The 20250-nt window shown below is 34.7% G+C and overlaps 2 protein-coding genes across 3 annotated transcripts in view; both read left to right on the top strand.

Moving 5' to 3' along the window:
- The window catches only part of Pka-R1 (Protein kinase, cAMP-dependent, regulatory subunit type 1), a 174462-nt gene that overhangs the window by 19225 nt on the left and 134987 nt on the right, over nucleotides 1-20250 (top strand). The gene's annotated exons all lie outside the window — the stretch shown is intronic.
- Nucleotides 3007-9770, top strand: LOC141482697 (uncharacterized). The gene is made up of 2 exons (XM_074176363.1): nucleotides 3007-3542; nucleotides 3602-9770. Exons 1-2 carry the CDS (start codon nucleotides 3372-3374, stop codon nucleotides 3842-3844), a joined length of 414 nt encoding a protein of 137 aa, XP_074032464.1. The 5' UTR covers nucleotides 3007-3371; the 3' UTR covers nucleotides 3845-9770.

The following is a 20250-nucleotide window of genomic DNA, read 5'->3' as shown; positions in this document are numbered from 1 at the left end:
TTGTATATCAAGCGCCCGTCGATTTTTTCATAATAATAATAGTATTTTTCGTTCGTTATTGTTTTATGCTTAGTAAAAAAATATGTTTAATTTTATAGTTCGATGTTCTTTGAAAGCGTGTTTTTTAAACTATATTTATTTGCAGAAATGTTTCAAGTTGAAGTTACATCACATAACATCGATAACAGGGATGGATGGAAAGTCTAGGGTAAACTACGACGTCTTAATAATCTTGAAAAACTGCTCGTCATCTGTTTCGGGAGTAGCACGTCATAAATTCTTGGAAGTTATTACGCCGTTCATGAAATCCGGTGAATTATATTATTATGTCGGGTAGATCATGTTGCGCCATCGTAGATAAAACACGTAATGCGAATATTATTCGCGAGATCGTAGGTCAATTGTTCCTCCGTAATTTATAACAGATTGAGCTGCAGATCGCAGGGAGGATGATTTATCTTAGCTTCAGTACGGTAAAATTAACTCTAAAGCTAGACATAAAACAAACCACTACGTAGAAGAACTTGAAGAAAAGCCAGAACCGGTGATTTTTACACGCTTTATATTAGGTTCACCTGTATGTATGTTTGTTTGTAACTCTCCTTTTCATTTCATATCAGGATCTGTATTTGACAGAATTATTGACATTATTGCTTGATCTATTCGTGGGCAGATGGCGCTGTGGGTAACCTCCTTGATATAACAACATTATCGCTTAATCTTTTCGCGGGCAGATGTCGCTGTACGTAACCTGCTTGATATAATTCGAACTTACTTAACATGTATTTCTTCATTTGAGAAAAGTATTTTTTTATAAACACGCGCGCCTGCTGCCTTATTTCACCCTCCTTTGCCGCTCCTGCTGCCTTGGGCTTGGTAGCTGATTTTCAGGCTCCCTCTCCGGAATCGGAAAATATCAATGGCCATTTCTTTAAACAATATACACTGAGGATACACTACAAAAACACACTTTTGTCTATTTTCCACTATATTTCTTTATTGTTGACCGGTTTCGGCTATTACACCATTTTCAAAACTAACTGATTACATTTAAATCTGAGTAATTTATACCTATGTTGCTTATTCTATCATAAATGATTTGATATACCTGATACCCGGTACCTGCGTTTCATATACCTGTAAAATCCATGAACATAACAAAGCTTTCAATATAATATAGGTATTGGGATCTGGATTGTAGGTTCAGGAGAGGGCTATTATTTAAATCAAGTTGTTCGTTGAGGACAATAGAATTGGGATTTTTCTTTGACCTGTTTATTTCCATAGATTCCAACAGATTCATCATTTTCCCTTTTTCGCATGTGTGTAGGATCTTTAAATTATCTTTATCTATTTTATGTTTCGAATTTTGAAGATGTTCGTACATTAATGATTTTTTATCCGAAATGACATGTTCGTGGTACCTTGTATCAAAATTTCTCCCAGTTTGGCCTGTATATATGGCAGGGCATTCACCACATTCTATTTGATATATACCAGATCTCTTCCCTTTCTCTAATTTAGGTTTGGCATTAAATAATATGTTTCCTAAATTTCCGTTGGATGTTTGTAAATTGAATTTTGAGAGATAATTTTTAATATTCTCGGAGATTCTACCAGCATAATTGATACTAACATATTTGTGTTCTGGTCTTGTGGAAATTGAGTATAGTTCTATCATTATTGATTATTGTTGATATTTCATTATTATGTTGTTAACTAGAGTGGTAGGTATTTTGTTTAATGATTGCGATTTCACTTCGGAGGCAGACAATTTCTGTGAAATAGGGTTAAAAGAGTAAAAAGGTATTGTGAAGTCAGTGAATGTGTTTTTTCGGAAAATGTTGAAGTCGAGTTTATCATTGTTTTTGGATATTGTCAGATCTAAAAAATTTATCTCATTGTTCTCTTCTATCTCTACGGTGAATTTGATCTTATCGTGTAGACTATTGAGGAATTTCAAGTAATGAGATATTTGTCTAGTTGAACCATCGAAGCCTACTAATATGTCATCTACACATCTAAACCAGAACACAATATGTTTATGGGAAAGACAGTTATTCAAAATTAGATTAGTCTCTAAATTGTTTAGGAATATATCAGCTAGTAACGGACTTATCGGTGATCCCATCGGTAGGCCTGAGTTCTGTATATAAAATGTATTATTAAATTTAAAATAGTTTTGTTTTAAACACGTGTTGAACAGTTCACAGAGTTCACTGTTGACATATCGGTTAGTATTATGTCTATCTAATATGTTTTTAATCAGGGGAAGTCAGGGGAAGGGGAAGGCAAAATACCTACCACTCTAGTTAACAACATAATAATGAAATATCAACAAAAATCAATAATGAAAGAACTATACTCAATTTCCACAAGACCAGAACACAAATATGTTAGTATCAATTATGCTGGTAGATTCTCCGAGAATATTGAAAATTATCTCTCAAAATTCAATTTACAAAAATCCTACACATCCAACGGAAATTTAGGAAACATATTATTTAATGCCAAATCTAAATTAGAAAAAGGGAAAAGATCTGGTATATATCGAATAGAATGTGGTGAATGCCCCGCCATATATACAGGCTAAACTGGGAGAAATTTTGATACAAGGTACCACGAACATGTCATTTCGGATAAAAAATCATTAATGTACGAACATCTTCAAAATTCGAAACATAAAATAGATAAAGATAATTTAAAGATCCTACACACATGCGAAAAAAGGAAAATGATTAATCTGTTGGAATCTATGGAAATAAACAGGTCAAAGAAAAATCCCAATTCTATTGTCCTCAACGAACAACTTGATTTAAATAATAGTCCTCTCCTGAACCTATAATCCAGATCCCAAAACCTACATTATATTGAAAGCTTTGTTATGTTCATGGATTTTACAGGTATATGAAACGCAGGTACCGGGTATCAGGTATATCAAATCATTTATGATAGAATAAGCAACATACGTATAAATTACTCAGATTTAAATGGTGTAATAGCCGAAACCGGTCAACAATAATAGTTATTTATGTATCAAGGGAATTAGGAGGGCCTTAATTACCGATGGCAAAGTTTGCGTCCCGAGGGCCTCTGGCCCGAGGGACAGCAATTGCCTGAGGTTATTAAGGCTCATTAATTCCCGTGGTACATAGATAATTTTGTTTCTGACCGATTTCAATAAAATTTTGTTCATTTTTGAAACGGAAAAATGTACCAATTCATTACCTTCCCGGTATATTTGAATCAGGTACCGTTGATTATAGTAGAGTTTTCTTGTTGCTAGGTTGTTGCTATGTTACTTGTTTATAAACAGAACTTTGTTATCAAGCTGTGTTTGCGGTGAAAACGTGTTTTCTACCACAAATATAATGGAGGATATTTTGAAAAAAGCTGAACAAGCAAGAGAATCATTAATTCCATCGAAAAGTGAAGCCGTATACCAAAAAGAATACAAGATATATCTGGACTGGCTGACACGGAAAAATGTTATGCCAAAAGATGTCACTGAAACTGTATTTCTGGCATATTTTCAAGAACTGGTAAGGAATTTTCTATGTTTTTCGGTAGATTTGGTAGTAATTGTGTTTATTCGTTTCAGTCAGAAACGTATAGTCCGAATTCTTTATGGACTAAATGGTCAATGCTAAAATCGATGGTGACTATACATGAGAAACGAGATATCACCAAGTTCAATGAACTACAGGCTTTTTTGAAACGGAAGAGTAAGAGTTATAAGCCGAAAAAGTCTGCTGTTTTATCTCCTAAAGATGTTATCAGATTCCTAAAGGACGCTCCTAATGATATTCATTTATTGCTTAAGGTAATAAATGGCATTTATTAAATTGTACATTTATTATTTGTAATGACGTGAATAAATGAAATATGGTTGAGTTTTCATTTCTATTTATTTTTCCTTGTGAAAGGTAGAGGGAATTATAAAATCTATAATGTCCCAAGGGAGTTATGACCCTCTTTATTGATAGCGTAACTATGACGATATAAGCTTATAATATCCCGGTCAGAAATAAAGAAATATAGTGGAAAATAGACAAAAGTGTGTTTTTGTAGTGTATCCTCAGTGAACAAGAATTTCCACAAAATAAACAAGTCGTCAATCGAAGAAGTAAACAATATACGGCTGATTGATCCCAAAGTTTAGATAAAATGAATATAGTTTAAAAAGACTAAAAAACACGCTTTTATACCATACGAAACTGAATAAATATAGTTTAAAAAACTAAAAAACACGCTTTTTAAGAACGTCGAACTAAAAAGTTGAAAATATTTTTTTTAAATAAGCTTGAAACAATAACGAACGAAAAATACTAGTATTATTGTGAAAAAAGCGTGAGCGCTTTGTGTCATATTTTTCGTATATCAAGCGTGTCTTTTAGTTTTTTTAACTTTATTTATTATATCTGAATACTTGGTCCGTGAACCAAATAGCGGTTGAGATATTTCAAACTTTGAACAAAATTCTTCAAAACTGTTAATTGTTACATCATGTGAATACTATGACCGAACGTAAACCGGATAGTAGTTTCAAACTATTAGGTTGTTTCAAGAGTTTTGTCCGTTTTTATGAGTCTACTTTAGACTGTAATATCTTGGTGAACACTTATTCAATTCAATCCACTTACTGGAATCGATTTAGATCAGTGGTTCTTAACCGGTGGTCCGCGGACCACTGGTGGTCCCTGGAAGCATCCCAAGCGGTCCGCGGAGCCATCCTAATAAATATGTTAGTTAGATGAGTCGACACGATACAATGCGACCCGTCGCTAAAATGTTTGAAGAAGAGTTACTATTTTCTCAAGAACTTAAAACGACGTTGCAAGGTGCATATGTTATGGTTGCAATAAGTCAATATATGGAAAAACTGGCTTTCGTACGGATGGTGCTCCGGCTATGCTTGGTTCTCGCTCTGGTCTTGCAGCATTAATAAAAACAAAAAATTCGTTTGCAATTACGACGCACTTCGTTATTCATCGTCAAGCACTAGCTGCCAAGAAGCTTCCAGAATGCTTTGCTTTGACGATGAAAATAGCTATAAAAGTAGTAAATTTCATTAAAAAGAAAGCACTCAATACTCGTCTCTTCAAACAATTGTGTTCTGATATGAACTCTGAACATGAAACTTTGCTTTTCCATACGGAAGTGCCTTGGCTTTTCAAAGGAAACATGTTATTGATGTTGTACAAACTAAGAGAGGAAGTAAAAATATTTCAACTAACAAGGAAAACAAAGAGTTGTTGGATCAGTTCTGGTCGATTTTTTTGCGCAACTGAATAAATTAAACCTTCTACTGCAAGGGTCGGGAAATTTGAAGTTGCAAGGCATGAGCAATATTTTTGCTTATGAAGATAAAATCAGTGCGTTTATCGTTAAAATCGAGCTATGGACCAACAAGTCGAACAACCAACAAGGTCGAAAGTAATAACTTTTAGGTGTTTGATAAGCTTAATAAAATTATTGATGGACAGAGTGCTGAAATTAAAGGAGAAATACAAAAGAACATATTACATTTAAAAAACTATTCGCTATTTTCTCGACCGCGAGGATAAAATTATTCAAAAACTGATATGCAATCCATTCATTGTAAATGTTTCTGAGGTGCCTGATGAAGTTTAAGAAGAAGTAATTGATACGCTACACGACAGCACTTAAAAGATATATTCGAATCAGGAATTAATCTTGAAGAATTTTGGAGCCAAAAGGCAATTTCTTTACCACAACTCCGAGACATTGCTATTCGTTACCTAACTTTATTTTCTTCGACATATCTATGTTTTCGGCGGTTCTGATTATTAAAAACAAGCACCGAGATCGGTTGGATGCCACTGCTGATATGCGTTTAAGTTTAAGTAACACTGAACCAAGGATTCAGAATTTAGTAAAGAGTATGCAATCACAAAAATCGCATTAATTTATAATGCAATTTTTGTTACAGTTACAGATTTTACCTAATGATTAAAGGACATTAAATAATTTCATGCGTATTTTATTTATAGATGAATTAGAACAACCATTCCATTTATTTACTGTACTGTATTTATTTGTGGTTATCGTAAGGTACTTTATATTAACTACAAACTAATTAACCAACTTGGTGGTCCATGGCCTGACAGAAATTTTGTCAAATGGTCCCGCATGACTATAAGATTAAGAACCACTGATTTAGATTCTCAATATTTTTTCTGGAAGAAATTTTGGACTCTCAATACACGTTTCCAGATATCTTTGTATGTGCTAGTATTGAATTGATAAAAAAAGCCGTCTTCTCTGTTTTTAGAGATTGATTAGTGGATTTGCGTAGATCCTATAAGCTTCAAAATGAGTATCGGTGGATCATCTCTTGATTTCGACCAAGAAGCTGTAGCTTTCAATACTCTGGGTATTTTAGGCGAAGATATCAAACAAGCAATATGAAAAATTAATACTAAAATATACAGTTTATTTTATGACTTTTACTATAAAGGGTTTTACAAAAACCGCGACTCGTGTTTCGCTGTACAATAACTTCTTCAAGCGTTTACTTTTGAGTAAGCTATCGTATAGCAACAAAAAACCAATCCCGAGGCTGGACAGAAGTACTCACCTCAATCTAAGGCGGTGGCTGGGAATGAACAGAAATGTTTACCCCAATGTATCGCTTGGAATGAGGCTGGAAATAGCAGACCACCTCGTGATGTTATACAAGGGCCAAGGCGTAAGCGCATTGGCGGCGCCGAGGCCAAAAGGAGAAAGAGAGCGAAAGGTAGAAGTGGCAGCAACTATAAGTGCACCCTCCGCCTACCCCACTCCACTTCCAACAGCAAGGGCACTTTCTGCGACGGGCGCCAAGAGCTCCGCCTTGAATAAAGGCAAGGAACTGGCTGCCCCAGCAGTGCATATGTATATAATTGTATATAATTGTTAGAACTCATGTTTATATTGTTATTGTAATCAATTGCAAATTGTAATCATAATTGTAAATGTTATTTTGGGAAATAAAAAAAAGTTCTTCTGCCCCCGCTAGTTCGTCCTCTCGTGTGGTCGACGTCTCGCGTTGGCGGCACGTTGGGGGGTGAGTTCGGAGGAGTAGAAGTTCCCTTGGCAGTGGTGGCGATAGATAGAGGGAAGGTGCTCCATTGAAAGGCCTCCGCCTAGGGCACTAATCATGCACCTGCAGAAAAGCTCCCTCACCTGTGCACCTCCACGGAGGGAACCCCAAGAAGGTTGTAGAAGCCGCGCAAGGACAGTAATATCGTTGCACCTTCCAAAACCTTCGCGGAGGCCACCGTGAGACACCTCAAGGTTGCCAAAGTGAGTTTTGGCCTGCACCTGTCAATATAAAGGATATGTCTCCTAGTGACCTGTTCACCTTCCTGGAAAGGACAGGATAGACGAAGACCTAGGAGGACAACTCCTCGGGAGGATGTACAATGGGGCACATGTGGCCTAAGTGCTGTGAGTCTACACTCACCTCCCTACGCTACAGGTACCAGAAACTATCAGACAGTATAGGGTCAGCTAACGCTAGTTGCACACACACCGATTTTGGACGGCCGATACTATACCGGTCGTCCAAATTCCAATAGTGAACCACATGAGGGAACGGGACCTTGCACACACGCCGACCGGTGATCGTCGCCGGTAAAATACCGGTGAGCAACCGTCCACTGCCACTGTATCGCCCGCAGTACCGGGAAGTAGTGGCGTACATGACTAAATACACTCTTGCATACTCACCGGTTTTTTACCGACCATTCCAGTCTCGAATGCTCGGTGAAATTATAGTTACTACTCATTAACTTCGTTTTGGTAGTGCGTGCTAATTACGACAACAAAGCAACTGATTGTTCAACCGATAAAAATCCGGTGAGTTTGCAAGCACCCGCAACCAATAAAATATCGGCCGATTTTATACTGGCCGTCCAAAATCGGTATGTGTGCAACTAGCGTAAGGACTCCTGGGCAACACCCGGGTATACCGAATTCCCTGTAGCTGCGGGTCGATCTACATTGGAACCATAAAAAGTTGTGTTAATACCCGTCTCTCTGAACATGAGAGAAATGGGCTTGTTTCATGATTTTTGGTTTATAGTTCACTTGATAGAAATTTTAAATTGAAAAACAGTTCACTTTGTTTCATCTCCGTAGTTTTCCCGTAATTAATTATTAAAAATCGAATGTGGTAGGGTGGTGACGTCACGGCCCTATTCCCGCTTCTTGTTCGATTGACCAATAGGAACAATAGAAATAATCAACATTGCCAAATCGTAAAATTCACAAAGCCTAAATTTATCAATTTAATTATGGAAGTGTATATGAACCCGTTAACGTTTCAATTAATGAAAAATTCTCCACATGGAATAAGATGTACAAGAAAAATCATGTTTGGAAATAAGTCTATATCTAAAATCAGTACACAAAGTCGATAGATCACAACATATTTACCTTAACTATGATTTTATGCATTATATAATAATATACAGTTATGAAAATCAAGAAATATAGCACACTGGATTGAAGAATCATTTCAAATATTCAATTTATTGCACAATCCTCAATCTGTACAACTGCAATTTATTATATAAAAAAACGATTCCTACATACATACCTCTTTCTGATATAGCTACTCAATTCAAGCGTTATAGGCTCACTTGGGTAATCTGTTGAATCTTCCAAAGCTTGAGAGGAAGGTTGAATGAGGTCAAGTATAGACTCGAACTGATCCAACAAAAGCTTCTGAGGTAATATTACTATTAATCATATAAAATTCAATTAATCTTGTTTCATACTTTCAGCACCAGGATTAACTCCAGATAATACTTTCTGTGGAGAATACTTGAAGTTGAAATAAAAAACTGTGTCATCAAATTCTATATTTTCGTTCCCCTTTCATTTATAGTCACTTTTTGAATAATTTCTAGTCTTGGAAGAGTAGAAGGATTGTAGTTCTTTCTTTTCAACACTTTCACCCATTTTTTTTTCATCATTTTATCGTTTGAGAACCTAAACTGTGTGAAATAAGTCACTTATAAACCAATGCGCTTCTGTTTTCTTGTGCCTTTCTGCAAAATTAAAACTAGCACAAGAATGTACCATAATAATATTCAAATATATCCACGAATTAAGCATAAAAATGGACAATAATGTTTGCCTTGATAACTGATATAGTACAAGTTATATCTAAATATGATTCTAAATAGAATTAAAAGAGCTGCATTTTCAAATGATTTTCGAATGTTCATGAACCCTAATAAAATAAATCAATTATGCATTCATGCTACCCACCAAAAATAAGAAATTCAACGTTACTGGTATATTAGCCATATTGTCATCCAGTCAGCCAGCGCTTTCTGTAGTGAATGCGACAATGTGCTCTTTTTAATGTCAACGGTTTCCACAAACTTCGTATTTTTGTTAAAATAATTTCAAAATGAATGTTGAGCCTAGTTTTGTTAAAGCTGACCTCCGACAACTTACCAAGAGTCGATTTTGAAATGATCGATGAATTTTACTTGAAAAATTTGCATTTGGTACCGAAATAAAGAATGAAAAATTGAAACGGTAGGTGGTATATTTAGTAGGTCCCTTTTATTTATATGACATTTATTTCAGACTTTGTCTTTTATCGAAGGATGGAAAGTTTTGATTTAATTTTTATTTTATCTCGGCCAAGGAGCAGTATGGTGACTGAAAAGAGAAGCAAAAATATGTACAGTGAAATGTAGAATTACTCCAGAACATATCAATCCAAAAATAACCTGAAAAAATATTTTGCGGAATGTAAAATATACGGAATATGCAGCAAAATAGGTAGGTACCCACCGATACCTACCTTTTACAAAAAAAACGTTCTGTAATTATATAATTGTTACAGTTGTATTCACACCGAGTTGACAACAATAACAACAAAAATGGAGTCTGTCAAATTGGATCATCAGATCTGTGATTGGATATTAAAAAACAATATACTTGGCAACTCCGCTCTAGACACGATCAATTTTATTGGTCAAAAACTGACAAATCAGCTGTCACTCACATTATCTCATTGGAAGATACAGTAACAGTCGGTTAAAATCAAAATTACTATTCAAGAGTATATAGAGAGGCAACAGAAATTCAAAAACACAGAGATAATTTCAATAGAAAAGAAGAGGCAATGAAATTAATAAAATTTGGCTACCTGTTCTTAAAGGTACAGAAACAAGGTCAGGGAACAACAACTCGAGCACCAACTCGGGCACTGAGACCGTTAACAGATCGCCTTTGAGTATGTCTATTTCAGTAGCACGGCCACCAAAACTGGAGAATAGCTTTCATACATCTAATATTGATACTAACATTGTTAGCGAGGCAGACTCTGCTTCAGTTCTGACGTGGAAATGGCGTTTCATTAGATTTCATCATACCCCAAAGTGTTTTCTAGTTTCACTGTACTACATGATAGTGGGTACGTTAATTATTGGCGCTCTTGCAGAAGAGCCTTTGTATTCACGGACGTGTTCGATGTTAATCACGTCCTATCGAGGATCCGAACGTAATTTGTTCAAGCGAATTATGGGCGGCAGCACAGCGATTATCGGTGGTATATTGACTCGTGAACGAGACAGGATTTTCCGACGATAAAGCGTAATGGGCGGCTGTTTTCCCGATTGTCCTGTCAACTTGAATGCGCAGCTTGATTAATCTGCCATTAGCTGCGACCGTTGGATGACAACAATGCATTTTTTTTCAGAATATATTAAAAGCATTTTGTCTTTTGTATGCGGTTGGTCGAGATAATGTTTGGTTGCTGCGGGTGATAACAAAAAAAAATAGGCGTCATTTAAATCTGCACGTAACACAAGTCGATTAATTCCGTCAGCATAAAAATTGGGTGCTCGGGATTCGATAAAATCGATTAAGGCCATTTTTACATCGTCCTGATTGGCGAAGGTTGTACCGGTGAGTACTTGAAAAGATGGTAATCGATTGGCGAGAGGTCTGGGGAGTATGGTGGATGAGGCATAACTTCGACGCTCGATTCGTTTAATTTTCGGGCGGTAGTTTGTGAAACGTGCAGACGGGCGTTGTCTTGAAGCAGGATCGGGTCTATTCTGTTGATCAGTGCCGGCTGCTGCTGACGCAATTTTCGGTAGGTACATTTTGACATTTCTTCACAATATGACTCTGCTGTGATGGCCCAGTTGCAGAAAGTTATAATGAATCTCACTAGCCGCTGACCACCATACAGTAACCATCAATTTTCTTTGGTAGGTTTTCGCCTTTGGGAAGTACTTGGGTGGCATATCGATGTCCAAAGATCCAAAAAAGGTACTGTTTGGTTGGGCAAAATCAAAGAAGAATAAACTTTGAAACGTGACAATTTCTCTCGATCTTTCAAATCGTGAGGCACCCACTTTTCGATCTTTTGACCTTACCAATAAATGAGTCTCCGATCGGATTTAAGTGTGTGTGACTATAGTATAACAATTTTCAATTGAAGGTAACTCATATACAAATTGAACTAAGAGCTAACGGCAACAATGTTAAATGTTAGAACTTAATTCTTACCGGGGTCATTTTCATTGTCTATGCATCGCCATTGTAAATAATTGAAAAGTAAGATGATTCCACAAAATTTGCCCCCGCGTAACAAGATAGCTTCTGCATATCGATAGGATGTACGAGCGAATAGGTGAACCAGTTAGGTAAATACTTTGAAACATCGATAAACTGATCAACACTTCGCAGGTCTATTATATTTGCGTCCTTAAAATGCCATAACTAGTCATTCGGTTTCTTCATTATCAAGCGTCTTTATCTGCATAGGCGTAGTGTGTTCTGTTTCTTGTGAAGGTGACTTTGTTTTGTATGTATTAAATATATTTTATTATATTTATTAAATAGACTGTTATATTTATTAACTTTAAAATATAAGATAGAGTTGGCCGATACTTGTTTTTCAAAATACATTATCATAGATTTTCATCAAATTCACAATTTATTGTGAGATAATTAGTTGATCTAGTCATTAAACACAGGTATACATGTTCGTTAAACTCAGATGTAACTGTCATTAATTAGTTCCTAGAATATTATTAGTTTCTAGGTAGATAGTAATATTTCAAAAAGTATATATAAATCACAATGTATGTTGAATTCAGTTTGTTAGTGAACACGCTTGAAAAAGCTACTGTGCAGCAAAACACGTGTTGCGGATTTGTTAATCTGTTCTAGTGAAAATCTCACAATAACAGAAACAGAAACTTAGAGCTGACAAATCAGAACAATGTATGTTACGATTCGAAGGGATATTTGTCACAAGGTGGCAGTGCATACCTTTTTAGGAGAACAAAAGTGGAATTTTGTTTTGACATATCTGCAAAGTATCAAACGATTTTCAAGGTGAGTGTTGCTGCCGCGATTGTGTTCTGTGTTTCAATTCGAAAGCTAGAAAGGAACTAATTATAAGGATTTGTCTTTATGTCCTCTATTGGCGATATTTTAGAGGATATACGCCTTGAACCCCTAGTTCTTCTAGTGTTCCTGAAGATGACATAGTTGATAGCGTTGTCAACTGAAGATTCAATGTCTGACTAGCTCAATGGTCAGCTGCCATCTTTAGGTTAAGTACTAAACACAAAAAATGGGGTGTGTTGACGACACCAAACTTGTCTCGTCATTACATTTGGATTCTAGGACATCGGCTACGGAGACACATTTTCATCGGCAGTAGGAGGTTGACTATCTTGATGAGAAGTAATTTCGAATTTGGGTGAAATTAACCAAGTTCAATTTAATACCACATAAACCCAGGCATCGGTTTTCTCCGAAAAGATAATTGTTTTCGAATCGGATATAATAATGTCAGGTCAAACAATTCCGCTTTCTGCTTCGATAAGTTTGTTGGGGGTTAAAATGGACACCAATATGTCTTGGCACAATCCCTTAGCTGGAATTGTAAAGGCTGCTTATCAAAAGTTTGGAACACTGTTCCGAACCAGAAAACTGTACATACCTCAGTAACTTTTGATGCTTTATAAAGCTCAGATCACACCTTTGGAGTATTGTTCTCCTGTATGGATCTCCGTCCCCAAACATATCCTGAAACTGCTGGATTCCACCCAGAAAAGAGCCATCCGCCTGATTGTTGACACGAACATCACTTGCAACCTTAATAGTCTGGAACATCAAAGAAAGGGTGGAGATTTGTCTCTCTTCTATAGATAATTTCACGGGAAGTGTTCAAGTGTCTTGGCACATTTGTTTCACCAAGAGCGGTACATATCAGAAATACGAGACGGACTGTGGCTGCTCATCGTTTTGAGGGTCAACTCAGTACACTTCGAACTTCACTGTTTGACGACTCTTTCATCTGGAGAACTTCGTTTATGTGGAAAAAACTTCCTGAGAACGTTCTTTCAAATGTGCTTCTCGATCCTTCTAGGTGTCGCATCGCTTCGAGAATATTTCTATCGGCTTCCGACGACTTCCTTCGGTATATGTAAGCACTACCAACAGACAGAGGAAGCTAGTCTAGTTGAAAGTGCGGAACGAAGTGAGTTAATAAGCCGGTAGACATTTGAGTATTAGCCTGAAGTTCAGTTGAAGTTTTTGTGTTGTATTGACAGTGTAGTAGTGAAATAAAATTGAGTGAGGTCAATTATTGTCGTACTTACGGAGAAAACGTAACAATATATAACTAGTATACAAAACTCATTTATTTATTGACCCCCATCATCCCTGTAAAAGCTGTTGGTTGGATTGGTTAACATTTACTTTTGCAACAAATTTTATAACAATATTCGAACTTTTCAATACAAGCTGTTATGAAAAATTAAAAAGAAATTGTTTAGTTTAATAGATCATTTTCTAATGTTCAAATGTCGGTGATACACTTCACAATAGTGGCTGAGATATGAATCGATAATAATTTTTTTGTTTATCATTCAACATGAACAAATTATCAGCTTTTTTCTACTCCCTTCTAGAAAATAATATTACCGTGGCTTCTGAAAAACTTATGAGTAGGTAGATATACAGTTTGCAAAGAATAATGCTCAATCACTTTCTGTTTTTTAGGAGTTCCCAATTTCTTCTGGAAACAGCTGCAATCCCTTGTTATGTTTCGAATGATCAATCTATCGTACCTCACTTCGACATGTTTGATACGAACTCTTTCACAAATGATTGAGAAGTTACTGTTCTGATTTACAATTATAAATATAGGCCATCTAGATAACAAGAAATTACTGACAGGTTATTATTTTTGAAAAGAATGAACTTTGTGAATCGTAAAGAAAGCAATCAAAAAAAGTTGTACTATTTGCAACCCTTGAAAGTTTAGGTTTTCTCAAAGTGCAGTAGATATTTTTCTATCCGTTTTTTTAACTTAGATTATTGCACTGCTCTCTATGGTTATGTTTGCTTTCGTCACCACCCTCAACAGATTTTGTTCATGTGAAATTAGTTTTGAAAGGGCTTTTTCTTCCAGTTTGTATATGAAGGAAATCTCTGTGCATAATCGACACATCTTCGTCAACAGTTTATTTCAAAGTGAATAACTTTCTAACATTTTTTAAATGGATATGAGGTATTAGAAAGCTTTTTCCCATTTATCTGTGTATTCAATGAATTACACAATATTTTCATACTTTGTTGTTGAAAAGAGTTGGATAAATTAATAAAACTTAACATGATATGAAAATAAATAATGCATTGATAGTTATTGAAAATTTTTTCGAAAGAAAACCAGAATTTTATTCAATACTACAATTTTGTATTACCTTTTTTAAAATTTCTCAATAGAATTGAATGAAGATGCTAAAGAAATTGATTCTAAAGACATTATTAATGTTAAATTTGCTTATTTTCAATTAGAGGAACCCCATTCATGGTAAAACATTATATTGTCTGTTAAAATTGAATTGTGATTAGCACCGTGGTAGGTTTGAGATTATTTTTGTTTATTATAAATGTTTTTTTTTTTAGAAAAATCTTGAGGTAAAATGTCTGAGTGAAAGTAAATTATTAAACTGAAGCTATATCTAGTATACAATATATTTTATGAAAAATGTTACCTAGATAACAGATTAAAAAATGAATTATAACTAGCATAAAAAATCAGCACTTCGAAGTTTTTTACTCGGCAGAATAATTATGACAGCTTCATGTCATAATTTTATATCTAGAATAAAATAACTTTTGAGTTAAATATTTGCTTATTCTGAAAAACTATTAATGATAGATAGGTAGATTCAATTGTCATCATTTATTAAGTATTTCAAAAACTTATGTTTTTGATAGATTGAATTGGAACCTCTGGAACCAAATGAAAACACTTTTCCCACACCAGAACAAAAGCACTGTCTCTCTTTGACAATTTCAGTCATCTCCTGATGATGCTACTTTGGTTAGCAAAATTCGGGTCGGGAAACAGCTTTTTTTTCTGGTGTGGGAAGTGTCCTCATTAGAATCTAATTATTTGCATGGAATTTTAGTTTTTTTCATCCTTGATGTGAACCAATAGAAAAACTATTAAAAATAGTTGAGTATTTTCAAATTTCATTCGTAATAAAGGTTCTTGTTGTTTCTTATTTCCATCTATGCAAGATGCGAGTGTCTAATGTAGATGAAACCGATTTTTGTAATAGTTGATTATCCTAATGAAGAAAGAAAGGTTTTGTGCAGTGTTGTAAAAATTACTTTGTGCCTTCAAATCAACGATTGCGTTTCACATTCCCTACTTATTGAAAAACTAAGTTATTGTGGCATAAGGGGCACTACTCTGGAACTCCTTCATTCATATCTTACAAACAGATTTCAGTGTGTTGAGCTAAACAATGTAAAATCTAATTTCAAAAAAATTGAGCATGGCGTCCCTCAAGGTTCAATCTTGGGACCTTTCTTATTTATTGTGTAGATAAATGACTTATGCCACGCCATGGCACCTACTAAATGTTTTCTATTCGCTGACGACACAACAATTATTTGCTCAAGCAAGTCTTACACTAACTTGAAAGACTCCGTCATCACAGTACAAAACTCAGCTAAGCTTTGGTTCATGAAGAATAAACTCAAATTGAATGAAAGAAAAACCCAAAATTTGATTGTCTCCACAAATACAAATTATCGCGAGGGGGCAAATGTATCGTTTCTAGGCATTACGATTGATGACAAATTAAGCTGGAGAAATCATCTTGACCTTGCTGTTCGCAAATTATCTTGTGCTCTCTTCGTTCTGAGAAGGTTAAAACATGTAACGAACCCTTATATTATGAGAATATCTTACTTTTCCCTTTTTCATTCTGTACTTTCGTACGGTATTCAGAGACCACTGCCATCAATTTTTTATTCGTCTGGGTATTATGCCTCTGCCTACTTTATATATTTATACTGTTCTGCTAGAAATACATCGCAATAAAGATACTTTACTAAAAAACTCCGACATCCATAACCACAATACCAGATCAGCTGACTTACTAAATACTCGTCATCACAGGTTATTTTTAAGCCGCAGAAACTCCCTAAATCTGAATCTATATAACATTCTCCACCACTCTATCAAAATATTGGAATTCAAAAAATCAAAATTAGTCCTAAAAAACTACCTACTAGACATTTGCTTTTACAGTACCGATGAGTATATGGACTCAGTTAGGTAATTTAAGCCTTATGAGCTATCATAAGTACGGTTAATCATGATCTTTTATTGTATTTTAATATATATTGCACATGTCTAAATTTTAAATCTTATACTATACAGGCTGATTCACGGTGGATGGCACATTAGACGTTTCTGGTGAACCAGACAACGGATCACTTTGAAAATTTAATGGAGGGCATATTCGGACATTCTCTAGCCAACTAAAATATTTTCGACAATGCGGTGTTGCCGCTTCTATTAGAAAGCAGTAGCAACTTTGATTTTTCAAATGGAACACTCTGTATATAATATTATTTTTGGAATCTCCAACAATTGCCCGACAACTTTTCTTGATATTTCCCTATACCTATCTGTTACCGTTTTCGAAATAAAAATTAATTTCAATTTTTTTCTTCGAAAATCATGACTTCTAAAAATGCCGATATCTTTTAGTTAAGAAGTACTATGATATCGAAATTAGGTTTGGAGTTAGGTGATACTTGGACACTTCCCACACGTCAGCCTAATCTCCGTTACTTCAATACAGGGTGGTAAAAAAATACAGTTTTTTCGTTTGCTTGAAAAAGTTGCTGAAATTTGATTATTTTAAATGGAACACCCTGTATATTATTGAAAATTCGGAAAGCTGCTGAAATTTGCTTTCTTTCTATGTATATCATACCTATACCTAACTAGTCAAGTTTCGGACTTATGAACATTTATTTGCGAAAATGTCCCTTCAGAATGATTCGGATACATTTCATTGAACTTTCTACATGTTCTGCTGATAATTTTGTCACACTGTCCAAAAATAATAAACAAATTCATAAGAACTTCGTTTGAATAGTTTTGTTCCATCGTTTTGAAGGTATTTGCAACTTCTGAAGTGACGAAAATGTCGATATTATTAGGAGAATGTCACAACGCTACTGTCAAATAGTAATCATGGCCTGCTTACCAAATACCGAATGGAAATACCATTCTGAAGGGACATTTTCACAAATAAATGTTCATAAGTCCGAAACTTGACTAGTTAGGTATAGGTATGATATACATAGAAAGAAAGCAAATTTCAGCAGCTTTCCGAATTTTCAATAATATACAGGGTGTTCCATTTAAATTTCAGCAACTTTTTCAAGCAAACGAAAAAACTGTATTTTTTTACCACCCTGTATTGAAGTAACGGAGATTAGGCTGACGTGTGGGAAGTGTCCAAGTATCACTTAACTCCAAACCTAATTTCGATATCATAGTACTTCTTAACTAAAAGATATCGGCATTTTTAGAAGTCATGATTTTCGAAGAAAAAAATTGAAATTAATTTTTATTTCGAAAACGGTAACAGATAGGTATAGGGAAATATCAAGAAAAGTTGTCGGGCAATTGTTGGAGATTCCAAAAATAATATTATATACAGAGTGTTCTATTTGAAAAATCAAAGTTGCTACTGCTTTCTAATAGAAGCGGCAACACCGCATTGCCGAAAATATTTTAGTTGGCTAGAGAATGTCCGAATATGCCCTCCATTAAATTTTCAAAGTGATCCGTTGTCTGGTTCACCAGAAACGTCTAATGTGCCATCCACCGTGAATCAGCCTGTATATTGATAATCTGTTACTAGACGTAAATTGTTCTTTTAATTATATATATATATATATATATATATATATATATATATATATATATATATATATATATATATATATATATATATATATTTTAATTCAACTAATATGACTGTGAATTTGCTGTGACTTGCCATAAATGTATAAACTACATAATCTGGTCAAATAAACTACTACTACTACATATTCTGACAATTAAAAATTGCCGTTTCAATTCTGGTGTGAGGAAGGCAAACAGTCTTCAAACTGGGTTCATGGCTTTTCTGAAGATATTTCTTTTGAAAGTTTTCGAATTTTAGAGTAATTTACGACATTTGATAAATTGTCAACAAATAAATTCAATGTTTAAACTGAATATTTCCAAGAGAAGACTGATATCTTACCTGTATTATTTTTTATCCCTGCTGGTTTTTGCATATTTTTAAATTAGTAAAATATTTATCATTTCGAGTTCGAGTTAAATTAGATATATTTTTATTAATAAACATCACTAAGGGATTTTTTAAAAGTGAGTTGGGGTTGTGGAAAAACTAGAATAGTTGAGAAGTTTCTGGAATCTGAATCCTACTGTTAGATACTCTTTGTGGTTATTTGGAAATTCATAACTAACGGGTAAAGTTCAAACCAGTTACTTTCAACTGGAGGATATTTTTAAATCCCAAAGCCTGTAGATTCTAATAGATTGATTTCATATATTCTGGAACTTCAGTATTTAGGAGATATTCTCAAAAGCTGAATTCTGAAGTGGTGTATTATCTCATTATCTTTATCAGTGGAATTCAATGATACAAATGAATTACAAAACACTTATATTGAAAACAACTAGATATTCCATTCACAATGATTTGCCATGTAAAAATATAAACAACAATCAATACATAAGTGGTGGTGATATTTATCATTCACAGGTAATACCCATATTAAGTTCAGGGAAGGTTGAACCTCCTGATAGTTTGGTTATGTAAGATAAGACACAAAAGGGGAGTTAAACTCCATAGTAGGCACAATTCATTTTTTTTTTCACTTATTTTTCCCTTATACTTAAATATACTCTTAAGTAAGAAATGCCTAATAAAGTACATGAAATATTTTTATACAGGCCGTTTTTTAGCTGATGTCACTATTGCTATTTTGGAAACTAGAATAATATTTTTTAAGATTGAGAATTCCTTTCTACAGAGCTACAAATTTCCAAGAATCCAGGATCTAGGCCCCTACTCTTTTGTGACATCTTTGACTGGGGAATTATATTTGGAATTCTTGCCTTTGAATATTCTGAGGAAATATCAGTATTTCCAACATGATGGAGCTCCGCCATATCACAGTACTATTTGCAGAGATTTGCTCAATACCAATATGTCAAAACGATGAATAGGAAACAATGGTCCTATTAAATGACCACCACGTTCACCTAACCTGATCCTTATAGACTTTTCATTGCGGGGATTAATTAAAGACAGGTAATCGGCTCAATTTTTGGCAATACTGACATGCTGGGAAATTGCCATAAAAACTATTGCAAGAGCGAATGTGTGTTTGAGGAACGAAGAACAGCAATTTGAACATTCACTGAGATATCGTGAACGACGTAGATGGTTAGAAGTATTTTGACATTTTTTTCCTTCTGTTTGTTACTTGGTATATTACATGTTATTCCGATATGTAGAGTTTATGTATACCTTTGAGTTCTAGACTCAAAAAGTATTAGACAATTCGACAATTCTAGTTTTCGGCCAATATTCCAAAAATATCCACTGATCTGAAAAAAGATTATTGTAGTTCCCCGAAATAGGAAACTTTTGTCCAAACGAACCGACCTCGTAGATTTTATCATTTCTGAGATAGCAATAGTGGGATTAGCTAAAAAAAAACAGCCTGTATATTATAGAAATATTGGTCTTGATAATGGTGTAAATTCATTAATATTGCAAACATGTCAAACAACAGATTTCAAAGGCTCCAAGAAGGCACTTCAGTAAATATTTCAAGACACAACAGTTTGGT

This window comes from Leptinotarsa decemlineata, unplaced genomic scaffold (assembly GCF_025532065.1).
Source record: "Leptinotarsa decemlineata unplaced genomic scaffold, Ldec_3_MD MMD2_tig00001719_RagTag_RagTag, whole genome shotgun sequence".
NCBI classification, from domain to species: Eukaryota; Metazoa; Arthropoda; class Insecta; order Coleoptera; family Chrysomelidae; genus Leptinotarsa; species Leptinotarsa decemlineata.
The sequence above is the reverse complement of the archived record's forward strand: the minus strand, read 5'-3'. Positions and strand labels throughout refer to the sequence as shown.

What these genes read in the sequence shown, in the direction of transcription:
- LOC141482697 (XM_074176363.1), top strand. Translation starts at nt 3,372, where the DNA reads ATGGAGGATATTTTGAAAAAAGCTGAACAAGCAAGAGAATCATTAATT. An exon ending in TGGCATATTTTCAAGAACTG is followed by an intron (nt 3,543 to 3,601) that starts GTAAGGAATTTT and finishes TATTCGTTTCAG; the next exon opens with TCAGAAACGTATAGTCCGAA.